The sequence below is a fragment of the Podarcis melisellensis genome (assembly GCF_964234715.1).
Source record: "Podarcis melisellensis genome assembly, chromosome: 14".
Classification (NCBI taxonomy): Eukaryota; Metazoa; Chordata; class Lepidosauria; order Squamata; family Lacertidae; genus Podarcis; species Podarcis melisellensis.
The window spans coordinates 33,317,232-33,333,477 of record NC_138546.1 but is presented as its reverse complement, the minus strand read 5'-3'; the positions used below and the strand labels follow the sequence as shown (position 1 = coordinate 33,333,477).

General features: G+C 45.2%; 1 protein-coding gene across 4 annotated transcripts in view; it reads right to left on the bottom strand.

Moving 5' to 3' along the window:
- Positions 1–16,246, bottom strand: part of AGBL1 (AGBL carboxypeptidase 1) — a 420,669-nt gene that overhangs the window by 323,744 nt on the left and 80,679 nt on the right. For all 4 annotated transcript variants that reach the window (XM_081888461.1, XM_081888462.1, XM_081888463.1 and 1 more), the window contains 7 exons: positions 12,889–13,048; positions 11,603–11,676; positions 10,870–10,986; positions 10,173–10,768; positions 9,231–9,314; positions 7,040–7,126; positions 3,631–3,779 (listed from right to left, as the gene is read on the bottom strand). In XM_081888461.1, coding sequence (XP_081744587.1) covers positions 3,631–3,779; positions 7,040–7,126; positions 9,231–9,314; positions 10,173–10,768; positions 10,870–10,986; positions 11,603–11,676; positions 12,889–13,048 — 1,267 coding nt within the window. The remainder of the gene's footprint in view (positions 1–3,630; positions 3,780–7,039; positions 7,127–9,230; positions 9,315–10,172; positions 10,769–10,869; positions 10,987–11,602; positions 11,677–12,888; positions 13,049–16,246) is intronic.

Below are 16,246 nucleotides of genomic sequence, written 5' to 3'. Positions count from 1 at the left end.
CAGGAGGATGGACTAGGAGTGAATAACCTTTTCAGCATTAAGCTTTACTGTGTATTTTGCCTTCACCGTCGCCTCCAACTTCCGCTCATCTACTCTTTTTGAAAACATAGACTGTAAGCAGTAGCAGAGCTTCATGCTCCGGCATTGGGGGGCAAGGAGCAGGCATGGGTGTGGTTGGCGCTCGTCCCAGGAGCGTGGCACACTGCCCACAGGAGGCCCCTTTAAGGGCCAGAAGGCAAGATATAAATAATTTTATAAATAAGTAACAATAATAAATTTTTCAAAAAGAGCCTTCCAAACACGCAGAAATGTGGGAGATTTGGTGTGTCAAGTTCTCTTTTTGTAAGAGAAGCTCAAATTAGCTCCATGCAGGATTGGTGGTGGGCATCGTAGAAATATCACTGATGACGTTAAGAGGCTGATTGCAGCAGATGCTGTTGACTGAAAGGACTCACCCACACGCATAAACACACACACATACTGTGGTACCTCGTGTTACATACGTTTCAGGTTACATACACTTCAGGTTACAGACTCTGCTAACCCAGAATTAGTACCTTGGGTTAAGAACTTTGCTTCAGGATGAGAACAGAAATCGTGCTTTGGCGGCGGGGCAGGGCGGTGCTAAAGTGGTGCTTCAGGTTAAGAACAGTTTCAGGTTAAGAACGGACCTCCGGAACAAATTAAGTACTTAACCTGAGGTACCACTGTATCTCAGTGCATCACTAAAGCTTTGTGGCTTGCTGCTACACATCCATGAGCTCCTACCATCAAAAAACCCTTTGCAGATTGAACACTAAAACAGGAAGATCTAGCTTCCTGTTCCTCCTCTGACAGAGGCACCAGGAAGGGTTCAGAAGTATCCAATTTCATTTGTTGCTTTGCCTGAAGTGGGAAATGCAGTTAACATTGACCATGGTTTATCCAAACAATTTAGGATAAGAAACCACGGTTTTATCCTGGCCTGTTAGGACAAGCCATAATGAAAACAAAGCACATTTAACCAGTCCTGGTTAGCTGAACATGAAGGTGGATGCCCCCAATATCCTTGTGGCTGTGGTGGAGGATGAAAGGGCAGAAAGGAGTGCCCAAGCCTAAGGGCTTGTTCGTGTCACACTAAAGCATGGTTTAGAGCTAAATTCAACCTGCCCGTGGCATTTGATCTGGGGTAGCTCTTTTATGGGAGCAGTGTTTAGTGTTTAATGTTTGATGGGAGTGATGGGGTGAGCTCCCGTTGCTCGGTCCCTGCTCCTGCCAACCTAGCAGTTCGAAAGCACGTCAAAGTGCAAGTAGATAAATAGGTACCGCTCCGGCGGGAAGGTAAACAGCGTTTCTGTGTGCTGCTCTGGTTTGCCAGAAGCAGCTTAGTCATGCTGGCCACATGACCCGGAAGCTGTACGCCAGCTCCCTCGGCCGATAAAGCAAGATGAGCGCCGCAACTCCAGACTCGGCCATGACTGGACCTAATGGTCAGAGGTCCCTTTACCTTTACCCAGCTGTTTTATACATTTACATCAATGCTTGAATCCTGTTCAAGCATGGAGGGCTCTGTCCACTCGACCAGGAGCCCAATTCCCAAACATGTGTTTGGACCCTGCTGTGATTACACAGTTGTGCTCCATCTACATGTTCAACTGGGTATATAGCGTGAGGCATGGAGAAGAGCATGTGTAGAAACCATGCTTTTTTCCTAGAAAAGTAGGTGCTGGTACTCATCATGAAGTTATTACAGTAAGTGTCACACTTTTTAACAACAACAACAAAAAGAGGTGCTGGTGCTACATACCCTTGAGTACCCCCTGGAAAAAAGCACTGGTAGAAACTGACTTTTCCCATGGGTTGGAATGTAGCCTATTGTACAAAGGCAAGAGGCATGCTCATTGCAGTAGGTCACATTCATATTGTACATTAAAAGCACATTTACAGTGCATGGTTTGCCCCCAATATTAATGGGAAGTTTGGTTTGTTAAGGGGGCTGGGAACTCTGGCTCCATGTGGGGGAAACTACAGTTCTGGTTATACTTTTTTTTTGAGGGGGGGATATGCTTTAAATGTATGGTGTGTGGGTGTGTTCTGAAGTAATGGATGTGTCTCTTTTACCTGCTGACTTTGGGCCCTAGAAGTTCCCCATGAAATAATGCAATCCTCAGGCTGAAGAGGGTTCCACACCCCTTACCTAAAGTAATCACCCCCTCACTGCCAACATGCACTCCCACTTTTCCCTTCCTTGTTACCTATTTTCAAAAGCAAGAGTGGCGGGAACTGTGATGAGAGGCAAAAGCGAGGATTCCCCCCCCCCAAGCCTCAATCTCTCCCTCCCCTTCACTATTACCCAGCATTAGAAATGCTGGTACTGATGGATTCTAGGGTGGCAATTCCTCAAACGAACTACAAAACCCATAATCCAAAACCATGCCCCATCATCCTCTTACTCTAGCTCAGGCATCCCCAAACTCGGCCCTCCAGATGTTTTTGGGACTACAACTCCCATCATCCCTGACCACTGGTCCTGTTAGCTAGGGATGATGGGAGTTGTAGTCCCAAAACTTCCGGAGGGCCGAGTTGGCCTATGCCTGCTCTAGGCCAAGTAGAAGCCAACAATAAGTTCTGCAGCCCTCCTTTTGATGCTTCCCCACCACTATTGATATCTCAATTGTAGCCTCCTCTGGGCAGGGATTTATCAGTTTTGCTGATGTTTCTTTGCAAAGCACCAAGCGTAAAGAGGACAATTCATAAATGATAAATAACCAATTATCCCTATGCTAGTCAAATAACATCCTCCATAACTCATCTGCCTGCATCTTTCATCTTCAGTTACAAATAGTTGTTTAGTTGCAAATCTCCACATTAGCAGATTTATGTTCTCACTTTCTTCCCCAGTGCTTTGCTGGTGAGAGAAGAGAGTGAGAGATCATTCTTTTGATAGGCTATGACATTGTCCACCTTGGCTGATTTCAAGGCAATGGCCAGTCACCCAAAAAGGAGCTGGGCAGCTCATTTGAAAAACAAATCATGTGGCCAAGAAGGGAAAGTCAAATGGAGCAAAAACTGGTATGGAACTGGTGAGAGGTGTGAAAATAATTTGGTATGCAAGAGGGTAAGTAAGGAAGAGAGAATCAAGCACTTTTGAAGACATCAAGGTTTACATAGTTTGAGCACTTGAGAGAGAAACCCGCTGCCTTTTCTCAGATCAAGAGTTGGCTTTGTACATCAGGACTGGAGAACCTTTTCTAGCCTGGAGGCTGCATTCCTTTACAACTCTCCAAGAACCACATGCCAGTGGTGGGCGTGGCCAGAGCCAAGAGTGGGTGGAGCCATGAATGCAAATTTAAGTCATATCAAACCCTTTGTAGGAACAAGCTGCAGCAAGCTTCAGGTCTCTGTGCTCCTCTGACATTAATCTTAACTATGTCTTATTTGAAACAAGCCAAATTCAAACCATGGGTTTTGAAGTTGGCTTGTTTCAATGGACAGTAGTTAAGATTAACCACAGTTTAGGGTTTCAGCTTCAGTCATGTGTCACTGTACCTGGAGAAAGAGGGTGACCTGGGAAGAGTTCTGAGGGCGTAAGTTTCCCCACCCCTGACGTACATGGATGTACCTTCCCTCCATTGTCACAAGCACACTTACCAAAATTAAACTGGCTGTTAGGCTTCTCACAGTTGATGATGTTGAAGCGATAGGGTGTAGCTGACTTCATGGCACTGACCTCAAAGTAGAACCACTGGTGATGCTGGCAGCTGTTGACATCAGGGTTGAGGATCAAGTCGTACTCAAACCTGGATCACAAGCCACAAAAAGTGCAGCATTAAGAACCCAACAGCCAAGTGATGCATTCAGCATAATGGGGCTCTAAGAAGCAGAACGCATTGAGTGTTCACAAGCAAACCCAGCCAAGTCAATAGTTGAGGTATGCAATGTATCAAGGTGAGCCATTGAACTAGGACTGCAGTGAAGGAGGGGACCACCTTGGCTTGGAATCCTGGAAGATCTGCTCCCTGCCTTGCTTGGGAGGGTGGGACTCTGAGTGCCTTGCTCTTTGCTGGACCCCAAGCTATGGCTTGTGGATTTCTTTGGGAACCTAACGGGGAGGCAAGTTCTGTGAAGTGCTAATGCTGTCAGCGCCTCTGTCCTATGCTCAGGTTGTACATAAAACCTTATGTCCTGAAGACACTATAGTCTTCACTGATCATCATTGCAAGGAAATTAAACTCTGGATAAGCTTAGGCATCTTTCTCATCATTTGGAGTTTTGGCTGCCAGCAAGAATATTTTGCTTTTCTACTCCTATATTTTCTCCTGTGCTGCCAATTCTGGTGAACACACATAGCAGCAACAGTGTGCCAGTTAGCCGGTGTACATTTTCATGTTCATTTTCCCTGTCTTCTCAAAATATTGTTTGTTGATGGCGGCTTAATTGATGTAAACATAATAGGTTTCATTCATTTCCTTTCATATGCTTTAAAGTTAATTTTACAGATGAATAATATGCATGCATACATGAGTAATGTCTCTCTCTCTCTTTTCTTTTTTTGGTAATGTCTGTTCCTTTAAGCACAACGTACTTTTAAAAAAAAATAATCTTTATTTGTAATGTCAGTTTGCCACATGGAATGTAGAGCTATGTGATCAGTGTTCACCCAAGCTAATAACTTAATTTCCAACAAATGAAAATAAAACACATGGCCTCCTCCCCACCCCAACTCCTTAACAACAGGCATGGGTGCCAGTCTGCTTATTGCATGTGAAACAGAGAATTATATTATGGATGTTCTTCATACCATATTTCTTTCACATTTCTCAGGGCAGTAGTGGATGGTCCCAATTTGGATTGGTGCAATTGAAGGTAGGGAGGCCAACACTGTCGGGAATTCAAGCCCATATCAGGAAAAACTGGCAACAATCCCAGGCACCCGGCTTGATTCCCTGTTGACCTCCCTGGCTGCATTCCCCAGCAAGCGCAGGCTAGGTCTCGATCGGTGATTCTTCTCAAACGTGAGAAGAACACACCCCCTCTTTCCTGCCCCCTGGCAGGGGAAAGAGATAGACAGAAACGTATTTACATGCCTTTATTTCTGTCTTTGCAGCGTTACAAAAAACATGACTGCTCTCTTCAAACTCCAGCAGTGTAGAGACAAACACTTCCTGTACTTCCTGGACAGGAACAAACGGAAGAGCTCATATTACACTCTGAGCTAATTCCGGTGCTTCGCACTGTGAATTGACTGTCCCTCTGTTTCCCACGGGCAGTCCCAACATTCCCATCATGTTTACTTTTCAAGCTAGGACTTTGCAGCAGCATTGCATCCATATCGTAACACTAAGTGGTGCCAAGTAAGGGCTCATCAACTTTTATTCCCCGTTGTCCTGCAATTCTTTCCGTTCAGTCCATGACTTCTAGGCACAGGTCTGAGACATTGTTTACCGTAGTTTTGTCCCACAGCTTGCCCTGGGAAAACCCACTGTTTACCACTGAATTAGAACAAACGTCAATCACAGAAAACCCAGTTGGCATTTGCTGCAGTTCAGCAGTATACAGCAGATTTTCCAAGGAAAAGCGGTGCAACAAAAGAAAAAACCTCCCCGACCTGGGCCTAGACGTCACAAAGCAAATGGAAATGTGCAGGAGTCCTAATTGTAGTTCTGCTCCCATCTTCCTCACTACAAGGGCAACGCTGAGAATAAGAAGGGGGAATCCTGGAGGATAAGACTGGCTTTAAAAAGAGAATTGCACAAATTCATGGAGGATGAGGCTATTGGTGGCTACCAGCCATGATGGCTATGTTCTGCATCCACAGTCACAGGCAGTGGGCTTCCGAATACCATTTGCTAGAAACCACAATAGCGGAGAGTGCTCTTGTGCTTGGGTGCTGCTTGGGGGTTTCTACGGGCGTCTGGTTTGCCACTGTGAGAACAGGATGCTGGAATCGATGCACCTGACCCAGCAGCCTCTTCTTACATTTTTAAGCTGGTGACCAGTAGGACCTCCTGGGCTGGTTGTAAGAAGGCAGGCAGGTACAGTCTGGTTCAGGGCAGATTCAGATTGGTGGGTCAGTGCCCCATGCACTCAAATGGACCAACTTCCATTGGGACTTAGGTAGCCAATGTGGTGACTGTCAGTTTTTTCTAAACTACCACTCATATCATCCCTTCCCATTGTACAAGTTAGCCAGGGCTGGTGAGTATTAGAACAACATATAAAGGGCTTGTTGTTGTTGCTGCTGCTGCTGCTGACATCCATCTGTCTCGGGAGACAATGGAAAATGGCACCATTGGGGGTAAAGTCAAACCATCAGAGAGTTATAGTGCGTGCTGTGGCTGTAGAGACCAATACAGAGGAGACATGTTTTGTTGGAGTTAGGGCAGGTGAAGGCATCTGATTGTGCTGCTGGAGATACTGTGTTGCATATCCCTATGTTATAATAGCACCTATGTGGCAAACTCCTATCAATTTCATAGTACAGTGGTACCTTGGTTTGCGAACTTAATCTGTTCTGGAAGTCTGTTCTTAAATCAAAGGATTCTTAAACGTCCCATAGCAGCGGGGGACTCAATTTACAAATGGAACACACTCAACAGGAAGTTCTTATTCCAAGGCAAAGTTCATAAAGCAAAACATCTACTTCTGGGTTTGCAGCGTTCTTAATCCAAGTTGTTCATAAACTAAGTTGTTCTTAAACCAAGGTACCACTGTACTTAACTGTTGCAGCTTCAGCGTTGTCTATAGTAAGCTGCAATGGTTGTCCTGGATTTCAAACAAGGGACTCTCCCAGTCCTACCTGGAGATGAATGCAGGTGCTCTACTACTGAGCTATGGGCCTTCCTCAGATGGTGGTGGTAGCACCAGCCAGCAAGCTTGGTCCTCCTACCATACCTCCTACCTTCCAGCTCTACCTGGAGATGCTGAGAATTGAACCTGGGACCTTCTGCATGCAAAGCAGATGCTATACCATTGAGCTATAGCCCTTCCCCATGCAGAAGCATTGCAAGCACATACTGCTATCCCCATTCTTGCTTGTGGGGTTATTTCAGCTACTTACTCTCGTATTTGGATAGCCTTGCGTAGGTTTCCAGATTCAAATTTGGAGAAGAACTTCAGGCATTCTGGAGCATCCGAGCTCAAGGAGCTGAAACAAGATTTTCAACAGGATTATGGAAAGGCTTGATGGCTGAGGAGCAGCAGCTGCTACTCCAGTTCCATATTAGGAAAATTAAAGGAAGGCAGCTGGGAGCAACAGAAATGCAGCTAGCTGATCATTGTTTGGATCCCCTGTAGGTAGATTAGCTTTCCATCCTCTTGATTCTGTTTCAACACTGATGGAAGGAGGAGAGGCTCCACAAAACCACTGTGAAGCAAGTACATGATTGTCTGGGAAGTTTCAGCACTGATCACTCTCCAAACTTCACAAGAAGCTGGCCTGTACCAAATAAGACTATTTGACTACTTTAACTATCTTCACAGTCTCAAACAGGGCATATTCATATCAATGGCAGCTGCCCCCTGGAGAGAAATTTTACACTTGGCTCTTGGCTGTATTTTACCCCTCTTTCAGTGATAAGATGACTTTGTCAGACACTGGTCTTTTTCTCTGTCACAACTTGGGTGGAAATGGTATTGGCAGGATACGCAAACAACCTGAGGTGGCACACGAGCTCCCAGCCATTGCTTGGGTGAGGTCGTGCCTAACATCACTCAGGTTGTCAGCGGTCGCCAGTCACATGGCCTGCACCACATTAGGCTCTCTCCATTGGTCAACTCTCATGGACATACCTCAGCAAGTATTTTTCAAGCAGGACATTGAAGTTCAAAATGGAAAACTAATCTGTGCCACAGTGCCATGCGAATCCCACTTAAAGGTAAAGGTAAAGGGACCCCTGACCATTAGGTCCAGTCGTGACCGACTCTGGGGTTGCGACGCTCATCTCACTTTATTGGCCGAGGGAGCCAGCGTACAGCTTTCGGGTCATGTGGCCAGCATGACTAAGCCACTTCTGGAGAACCAGAGCAGCACACAGAAACACTGTTTATCTTCCCGCCGGAGTGGTACCTATTTATCTACTTGCACTTTGATGTGTTTTTGAACTGCTAGGTTGGCAGGAGCAGGGACCGAGCAATGGGAGCTCACCCCTTCGTGGGGATTTGAACCGCCGATCTTCTGATCGGCAAGTTCTAGGCTCTGTGGTTTAATCCACAGTGCCACCCCACTTACCTTGCTGTAATTGAGTGATGGCCAAACTTGGCCCTCCAGCTGTTTTTGGAACTACAATTCCCATCATCCCTGACCACTGGTCCTGTTAGCTAGGGGTGATGGGAGTTGTAGTCCAAAAACAGCTGGGGGGGCCAAGTTTGGCCATCACTGCTGTAATCAATAAAGTTATGGCCTGTTTTCACTCCTACACATCTTTTGGGCCACCTGCACACCATACATTTAAAACACAATGATGCCACTTTAAATAGTCATGGCTTTCCCCCAATGAATTATGGGAGCTGTAGTTTGTTAAAGGTGCTGAGAGTTGTGAGGAGACCCCTATTCTTCTCTCAACTATACAGCTCCCAGGGAATTCACTGTAAATTCCTCTTCACAGGGAAGCCTGGAAATTGTTCTACCACTGAGCTATGGTTCTTCCCCTTGTAACCAGTGGTTTTACCTACTGATGAATCCTGCTCCCCTGGGAAGCCTGCCTGGCGCCCACTTTGCAATAGCAAACAAATACTTTTTATCCCTTTTAAGCGGCTTTAACTTTTTGTACTGGCTGTTAGTCCTTTCTACCCTGTGATCTATTGTTTTACATAGGGGCTGTATTTGTATTTTGCTGTTGCAAGCTGCTTCGGGAATACTGATTAGTACTGAAAGGCAAGATATACATTTCAGAAGTTTCATTTCGGAGAGCAGCTACATCACTGTGAAGCTCATTCCCATGGAGATATGCCAAAGCTCACGTCTGATTATAGTACAGACATTTGTGTATCTGCTAACTTCTCAAATTATTTTCATTGGGCTGCTTTTTCAGCATGTGAGGGTCATAGTTTGCGGGGGAATGAATGTCAGTCCTGACCTCCTTTCACATTCCATCTGACTTCCATTAGACATTTCATTCTACATTGGATGTCTTATGCCTAAAAGCATTAGTAGAAAAGAGTCTGGAAATTTAAATAAATGCAATAGTTAGTTGCTTGCCCTTGCTCTAGTTCCCAATGACATCACCCTGATCTAGAAGACAGAAACTTACCTGGAGCTATCCAAGTCAAAGACAACTCGATTGATTATATCAGCTGGCTGGATGACACGACGGATGTCATCAAATATTTTGGCCCTGTGATGAGAAGAACAAGGCCTAAGCCGCTGAGGAAATTATGCACACAGAAGGAAATCTCTCCCCATTTTTAAAAATATCATTGTCTCTCTGCAGCTTCCACCCTCAATTCTTTAAAACAAGCAGAACTTCCACTAAAACATGTAAGTGATCCAGTTCAGGACTTCAGCCAGCCAGCCAGCCATGTCCTCTTCCAGGAAACTCCATTACATTTCTTCTCCACCCCAGATTTCCATTCCTCCTCATCCCTTCAACAGACACTCAGCATTATCGGGCTACTGAGCATGCTCAGTTGTAATTGGAGAGACAGGTGGCCCCTTATAGTATGGTTTTCTAAACAGGTTTTGTTGTTGCTCTTCAGCTAATATTGAGGTCAGTGGAGGCTGGTCAATTAGGGCACTGCCTCACCAACCTTAGCCTGCCCTTGGCCAGCTATCACCTCCCTGCCTTCTTACTTACAGCCAGTCCAGTGGGATGGGCAGCTTCCTTTTCCTTAATCTCAACGTTGCCCTTGAAGAACTCAGCAGGAAAGAGGATGGGGGCAAAACTAGAGGAAGTTGGCTCTACCTATCATTGGCTCTGGCTCCACCTAATGATTGAGTTCCCTGCATTCTGCCCCATCAGCATCAATGGGCACCAGCCACCAATGCTTAAGGTACCCAAAGGCACGCTGATAGGAGCCTCTTGTTTCTCCATGGTCACATTTTGACCATGTAACTGTTGGCACTCATTCCCCAAGTTGGCTGTTAGAGGGAGTGATACCTGACATTGCTCCATCTTATCACACATGACACTGTGCTTGTCTGTGTGCATGTCTTTTTACTGCCCTATCTTTATAACACAAAGGGGGAGACTTACTTTTGGATGCCATATCTCCTCTGCTGAACAGACTGGCTATAAGGACATGGTTGGTGACCCCAGAAATCTGGGAATGCCAACACTCTGTAGTCTGGAATGGACTGTGTGGAGCCAGCCCTTGCCATGTAAAAGCGGGGGTTGTGAAAAGGGATATTCCCCGGATGTCTCTCCAAAAGCTTTCTCACAACCTCAGAAGCCTCCACTGTCTTTTGGCAACTGGGCCTGCAGGAGTTCATATGCTGAGGCTGAGAAGTTGTTCTGTTCCTCAATATGTCCTTGGGAAGAGTGTGCAGAGTGGTTGCACAGCCTTTGTCTGGGATGTCACCATCTCTGAAGAAACCTTCCAAAGGCTTTGACTCATCACAAGCTACTTTCTCAAGTTCTTGAGACGGATTCACTTTTTTCACCCAGCTCTGTACTGGAACTCCAGAAGCCTTTGGGGGCAGTTTTCCATCTTCAGTGATTTGGTCCTTTTCTCTGCATTCGGGCTGGTGCTTTGAGGGAGCAGCGTTTGGAATGACGTGGAGGCAGGAGCCCGTCAGGATCCCAGGAACATCCTCAGAGTTTAGCTCATCTTCAGATTCTGATTCCAACTCCTTTACAAGATTAAAAAAAAAAAGATAAAAGGCACTGACATGGCCTCTACCATACAGCAGCCTCTCAGATTTATTCAAAGATTGTAAACTCATAATCTCACCAGAAAGTTGCAGCAAAGTTCTGGACACATGGCCTCATATTGTTTGAGTTCTGATTCAGGCCGGTCAAGATCTGGTTTTGACATGAGCTTTTCAACATCTGTCTCTAAGTCATCATCCTGCAGAATAAGAGCCATAAAGGTAATTGTGAAAGGCACTATTTATTTGCACCAGGGTTAGGGAACCTATGGCTCTCCGAATTATGTTGGACTTTAGCTCCCATTATCCCAGGACATTATCTCTCTCCCTCCCTCCCACTCCACCCATCTCCGTGATGGTGCCTCATGTCAGGAATGGTTAATTCTTGGTTGAAGGATTGCTTGGACTCCCTAAACAATGTTCTCTCTCTCTCTCTCTCTCTCTCTCTCTCTCTCTCTCTCTCACACACACACACACACACACACACACACCTCCATTTTGGTCAATAGGGAGGTGGGTTTCAAGGCAGTGTACTTGGTGTTCCCCACCTTCACAACAACCTTGTATATGGGTTAGGCAGGGATGGATAGGAGCTAGCCCAAAGTCATCTGGTGAGCTTTATTTGTGGCTGGGTGGGACTTTGAACTCTGGTCTCCCATGTCCTAGTTGAACATTCCAACCACAACACTGGCTGCGCCTGTTAAAGTTTCCTCTTCCCACATCTATTAAAGATGTAGGAGTCCTGGCCTTTTTTTGTTTGTTTATTATTTGATGCATGGATGGTTGGCCTTAAACAGTGTCCAAAAGAATACATACTTCCTCCTTATTCTCCACATCCTCATTCTCTATGTCCTTCTCGATTTCTTCTTCAACATCATAATCACAATCATCTGCATGAAGATAAAAGAGAGCATGAGTCATTGACAAGACTAAGAGTCCCACTGATGACCAAACTACCCAGGAGGTCGAGCTCTTTCACATCCAAGGATAAACAACAGGGAGAATTTCACAGCACATGAATGCCTCAGCTGTTTCCTAACATGTAGGAGTTATCTTTTTTTTTAATGACCCTTTTAAGCAGGAGAGGGAAACCTGTAGCCCTTCAGATAGCTAGCTTTAAAAGAGGATTCGACTAATTCATGGATGATATGTCCATCAATGGTGACTAGCTATGATGGTTTATGTTCCACCTCCGTAGTTGGAAGCAGTAATGCTTCTGAAAACTGATTGCTATAAACCACAGGAAGGAAGAATGCTCCTGTGCTTGAGTCTTCCTGGAGGGTTTCCCACTGATGCAGCTGGCCAACCACTGTGAGAACAGGATGCTTGACTAGATGGTCCACTGGCCTGATCCACCATGCTCTCCTTATGTTCTTAGATTTTCCTGGACCTCAGCTCCTATCACCTCTGGCCATTGGCCTTGTTGGCTGGGGCTGATTGTAACTGGAGTCCAACAACATCTGGAGGGCTGCAGGGGTCACAGGAAGCTTATTTATATGGACCATTGGTCCATCTAGCTCAGTACTGACTGCACTGACTGGCAGTAGCTTTCCAAGACTTTTAGGAAGGAGTTTTCCCTAACCTTACCTGGAGATGCCAGAAATTGAACCTGGGACCTTCTGCATGTGAAGGAGATGCTCTACCACTAAATGACAGCAATTCCCCAAAACGAAGCTCCTCCTCATTTTAGTAAGGCTTGCACAACAGAACATCCGGCAGATTTTGCTTTAGCTCACTCCTTCTCTCTTTTTCAGCCAGCATCTCCTCCTTTTCCACAGTTACTCAACCCTAGCACATATGATGATAACTTCAGTTCAGTGGCAGCTGGAGCCCCTTGGGACTGATGGAGCAGAGAGCAAGGAGCCCAGCAGTAGGTGGAGCCAGAGCCAATGACATGCAGAACCAACCCATTCTAGTTTTGTCCCCATCCTCCTTCCTGCTAAGTTCTACAAGGGCAACACTCAGACTGTTGGGGAGGAAACTGACAGCCAGTGGGAACTGACTGGGAACCAACAGAGGTTGGTGGAGCAGTCGCCCATTCATTCAGTCTTGATTCATTCCTTTCCCCTTCCCACTTAACACATTGAAGTAATTTACAGTACCTTCAGACTTTGGATGTGAAGGTCCAGTTGCCCCAGGGATGGGGAAGGAATAGGAGCTGCTGAGAGTAGCTGAAGGAAGTGGCGTCTTGGGGTAGGTTTTCCTCAGGATCTGAATCACCGTATTGACTATTGGATCCAGACTCTTGCTGCCCAAGTAGTCCTAGATACCAATGAAGAAACTTAGACAGTTCTTTCCCTGCTGCAATTATTCCTCAAGACGGGGATGAGGGCTCTCAAGCCAATGAATCAAATACCTTCAGACCTTTACAACTGAGCTTCAGAACTCCTCTGAGGTCACACGCCTTTCCAGTTTACAACCCTCATCCCCATGCAACATCCCTCAATGGCTGTGCTTTGTGTCCTCCTTTGGTGCTTTTGCCTGAGTGGAATGTTTCCTTCAACTCTCATTATGCCTCTCGCTGGTCTGGAATGAGGGTGGGAAGCTCAGACTTCTACCATGTAGAGGTAAGAGTCACACTTTTTGCCCCACCCACTTCTGCTTCTGGCCCCTCCCACCACTAGCATGCAACCCCACCCCTGGAAGGATGCCGATGAGCAAGTGCAGCCCTCAGGCTGAAAAGAACTCCTCATTCCCTGCTCAAGATTTTTATCCACAAGGATCTCAGCTACTCCTGGGGATTTTGCTGCACCATCCTAACAATGTTTATTCAAAAGGATAAGAAGTGACAAAGACAGCTCTCTGTGGAAACATCTGAGTGGCAGGCACAGCCCTGACTTCCTGTGCAGGGTTGTTCAAGAATTCTGATAGAAATGGAAATGGGAACAGGAATTGCCGATTGTAGCTAATTCATCACGTGCCCAGAACAGAAATCAATCCAGCGAATACAATTGGTATTTGCTCTTGTTGCTGCTGCTCTCAGTCCAGAAATAATACTTAATTTATTACGTTTCTTTTCCATTTGCATTGTGTTTCCTTTGTGTTGGAATGGATAGGGTAGAATAACACAAAATAGCAAGGTAATTTACAAAATTAATTATGCAATTTACGTAATTTCACCCACATTGGACAGTGAGATGAATAAAGTGATTTTTGACAGAAGACAAACTGCAGCAGCATGCAGACAGTGCTCCACGCAACTAATACAAGCCAAAACAGGAAACAAGGCCTTTGTACATTCTTATTCCTCACCTGAACACTGATTCATGCACTTCTGCCAGATCTGGTGGGGAGGCAGGTGCTCCCATGAACCTATGAAACGTCCTTCTGGATCAGGCCATGGTCTGGTTTAATCCAGCATCCTATTCTCATAGTGGCCCTTTTCTGCACTTTTTCCAGATCTACAACTTCCTTTTGCAGGGGGTGGAGGTGGCAGTCAGAACAGTGCAATGTATTCCAAATATGCTCACACCATGTATGTGCATCAAGTCAATACTCTCAACACGGGTGGAAGCTGTCTCAGCAAATGTGCAAGGGTTTGCATGAAAGTGTACACTTGTCGATTTGTACAGCTTCACCATTGAATATACATGTACACAGAATATACACTCAGCATGCTGATTGTACACTCATTGCATGTAACATGTGAACACGCCTACTGGCAAAATACCACCATCCGTAAACATCAGATACAGGGTTGGAGTCTACAGGAGGGTTTTTTGATTGTTAGATAGATTTTTTTATCCCATTTCCATTAGTAAAAACTGGCTCTGTTGTCGTTGATACTGCATTGCTGTCATTATTATTGAACAACTGGATTGGTCAACTTGCTAAATTCAGTGATTACTTCTTTTAACTTCTAAAGCTGTTCAAATCCAGTAGACTGGTCATTAGCTGGCTTTGATCCCTAGAAACTGCATCTGGCTTTTCTTTTCAAAATAAATTTTGTTATTAGTACACAAAAATAAAGTAAAGGTAAAGAGCATAAACAAATACTGTTACAGCAGGTTTAAAGCAGCATAAGGTTGCATATTATCATTGAACTTGTTCCAAATCACTGCTTAAAATACCAATTTTTCTATAAACCTTATAAACTGCTGCTAATATTATAATATCTAAAAAAAATTGTGTGGGGAACATATCTCTGACTGTATCTGAATGGATTGAGAAAATTTGGTCCATAGTAACTATGATTCAGCTAATTTATTATAAAAGAATTCAAACTGCAACTCGCTTTTCATGCATTACCTAAGACTATTTTTCATAGAATCTGCCAGATTTGTTTCTGTGGATGTTTTTCTCTGAACTCAGCTGGAGAAGAGATTCTCTTACACAAATGAGTCAGCACAAGTTGCTTCTGCCCTCTGGGATGGAAGCAGAGCAAGTCCTCAGCATCAGGTAATGCAGTCAGAATGCAAGGATGTCTCTGATTCCACCCCATTATTCTCTTATTTGATTTGCCCTGCACCCCATATTCCTGAGTGCTAGGTGAATGTTGAGAATTAATTCTGGAATTGGAGCATGGACAGTCTGCATCTAGACATTACAGATGCACTTTTCTTCTTCTTCTTTGGCGATCACTCATAGCCGAGTAAGATTGTCTTCCATAAACACGGTTTTAAAAGTGAGTCTGTAAGTGACTGTGGAGGCCAATTCTGGATCCACATGTCCTTCCACAGTGGGAGCATAGGTTTCAGTGTGGGAGTTGATCAAAGTGAGGGTTTGCCAAGTGTGCCTTCCTCTTAATGCATTTCTCCCTTTTGTCACACTGACCAACACACAGTCTTTGCAGTTAGGATCTATTCCATTGGCATGAGTAATCACCGGTAGATTCTTATCTGCTGCAGCCTTCATCCACCTTCACAGCCATTGTAACATACTGCTTGTTATCTTCCACCTGTTCTGCTGTTGAGGACTTTTTGGATCATGCTTTGTCTAGCTCCTCCCCTTTGACCTTACCGTCTTGGGTGACCCTGCTGGGAATATGAGACTCCCGACAGCTTCGCTCACAAGGGTCATAGGAACATGCAAGCCCACTCAGCACAAGGTGATGATCCAGCGAGTGAGAGATACACTTGTGCCCATTGACAAAACACATGCACAATATATGTACAATTGTCTTGAATAAGTTTTTCAAGCACCACATCTCAATGGTAGAGTATCTGCTCTGCATGCAAGAGGCTCCAGGTTCAATTCCCAGTACCTCCAGGTAGGGCTGGAAGAGACTCCCTGACTGACCGGTGCAAGTTAATGTACTGAGTTAGATGGACCAATGGTCTGAACTCAGTATAAGGGCAGAGTCCTTTGTCCTATGGCCATCCAATTGCTATTGAATTGTGCCATTGCATAGGCAGCTTCCTGTGTCCCTTCAGTGTTTTGCTGAAGTGCACATCCACTCCTGCACATTGATATAAGCATCACAGACCAAAAAGAATCTTGATGCAACCAGACATCCAAGCA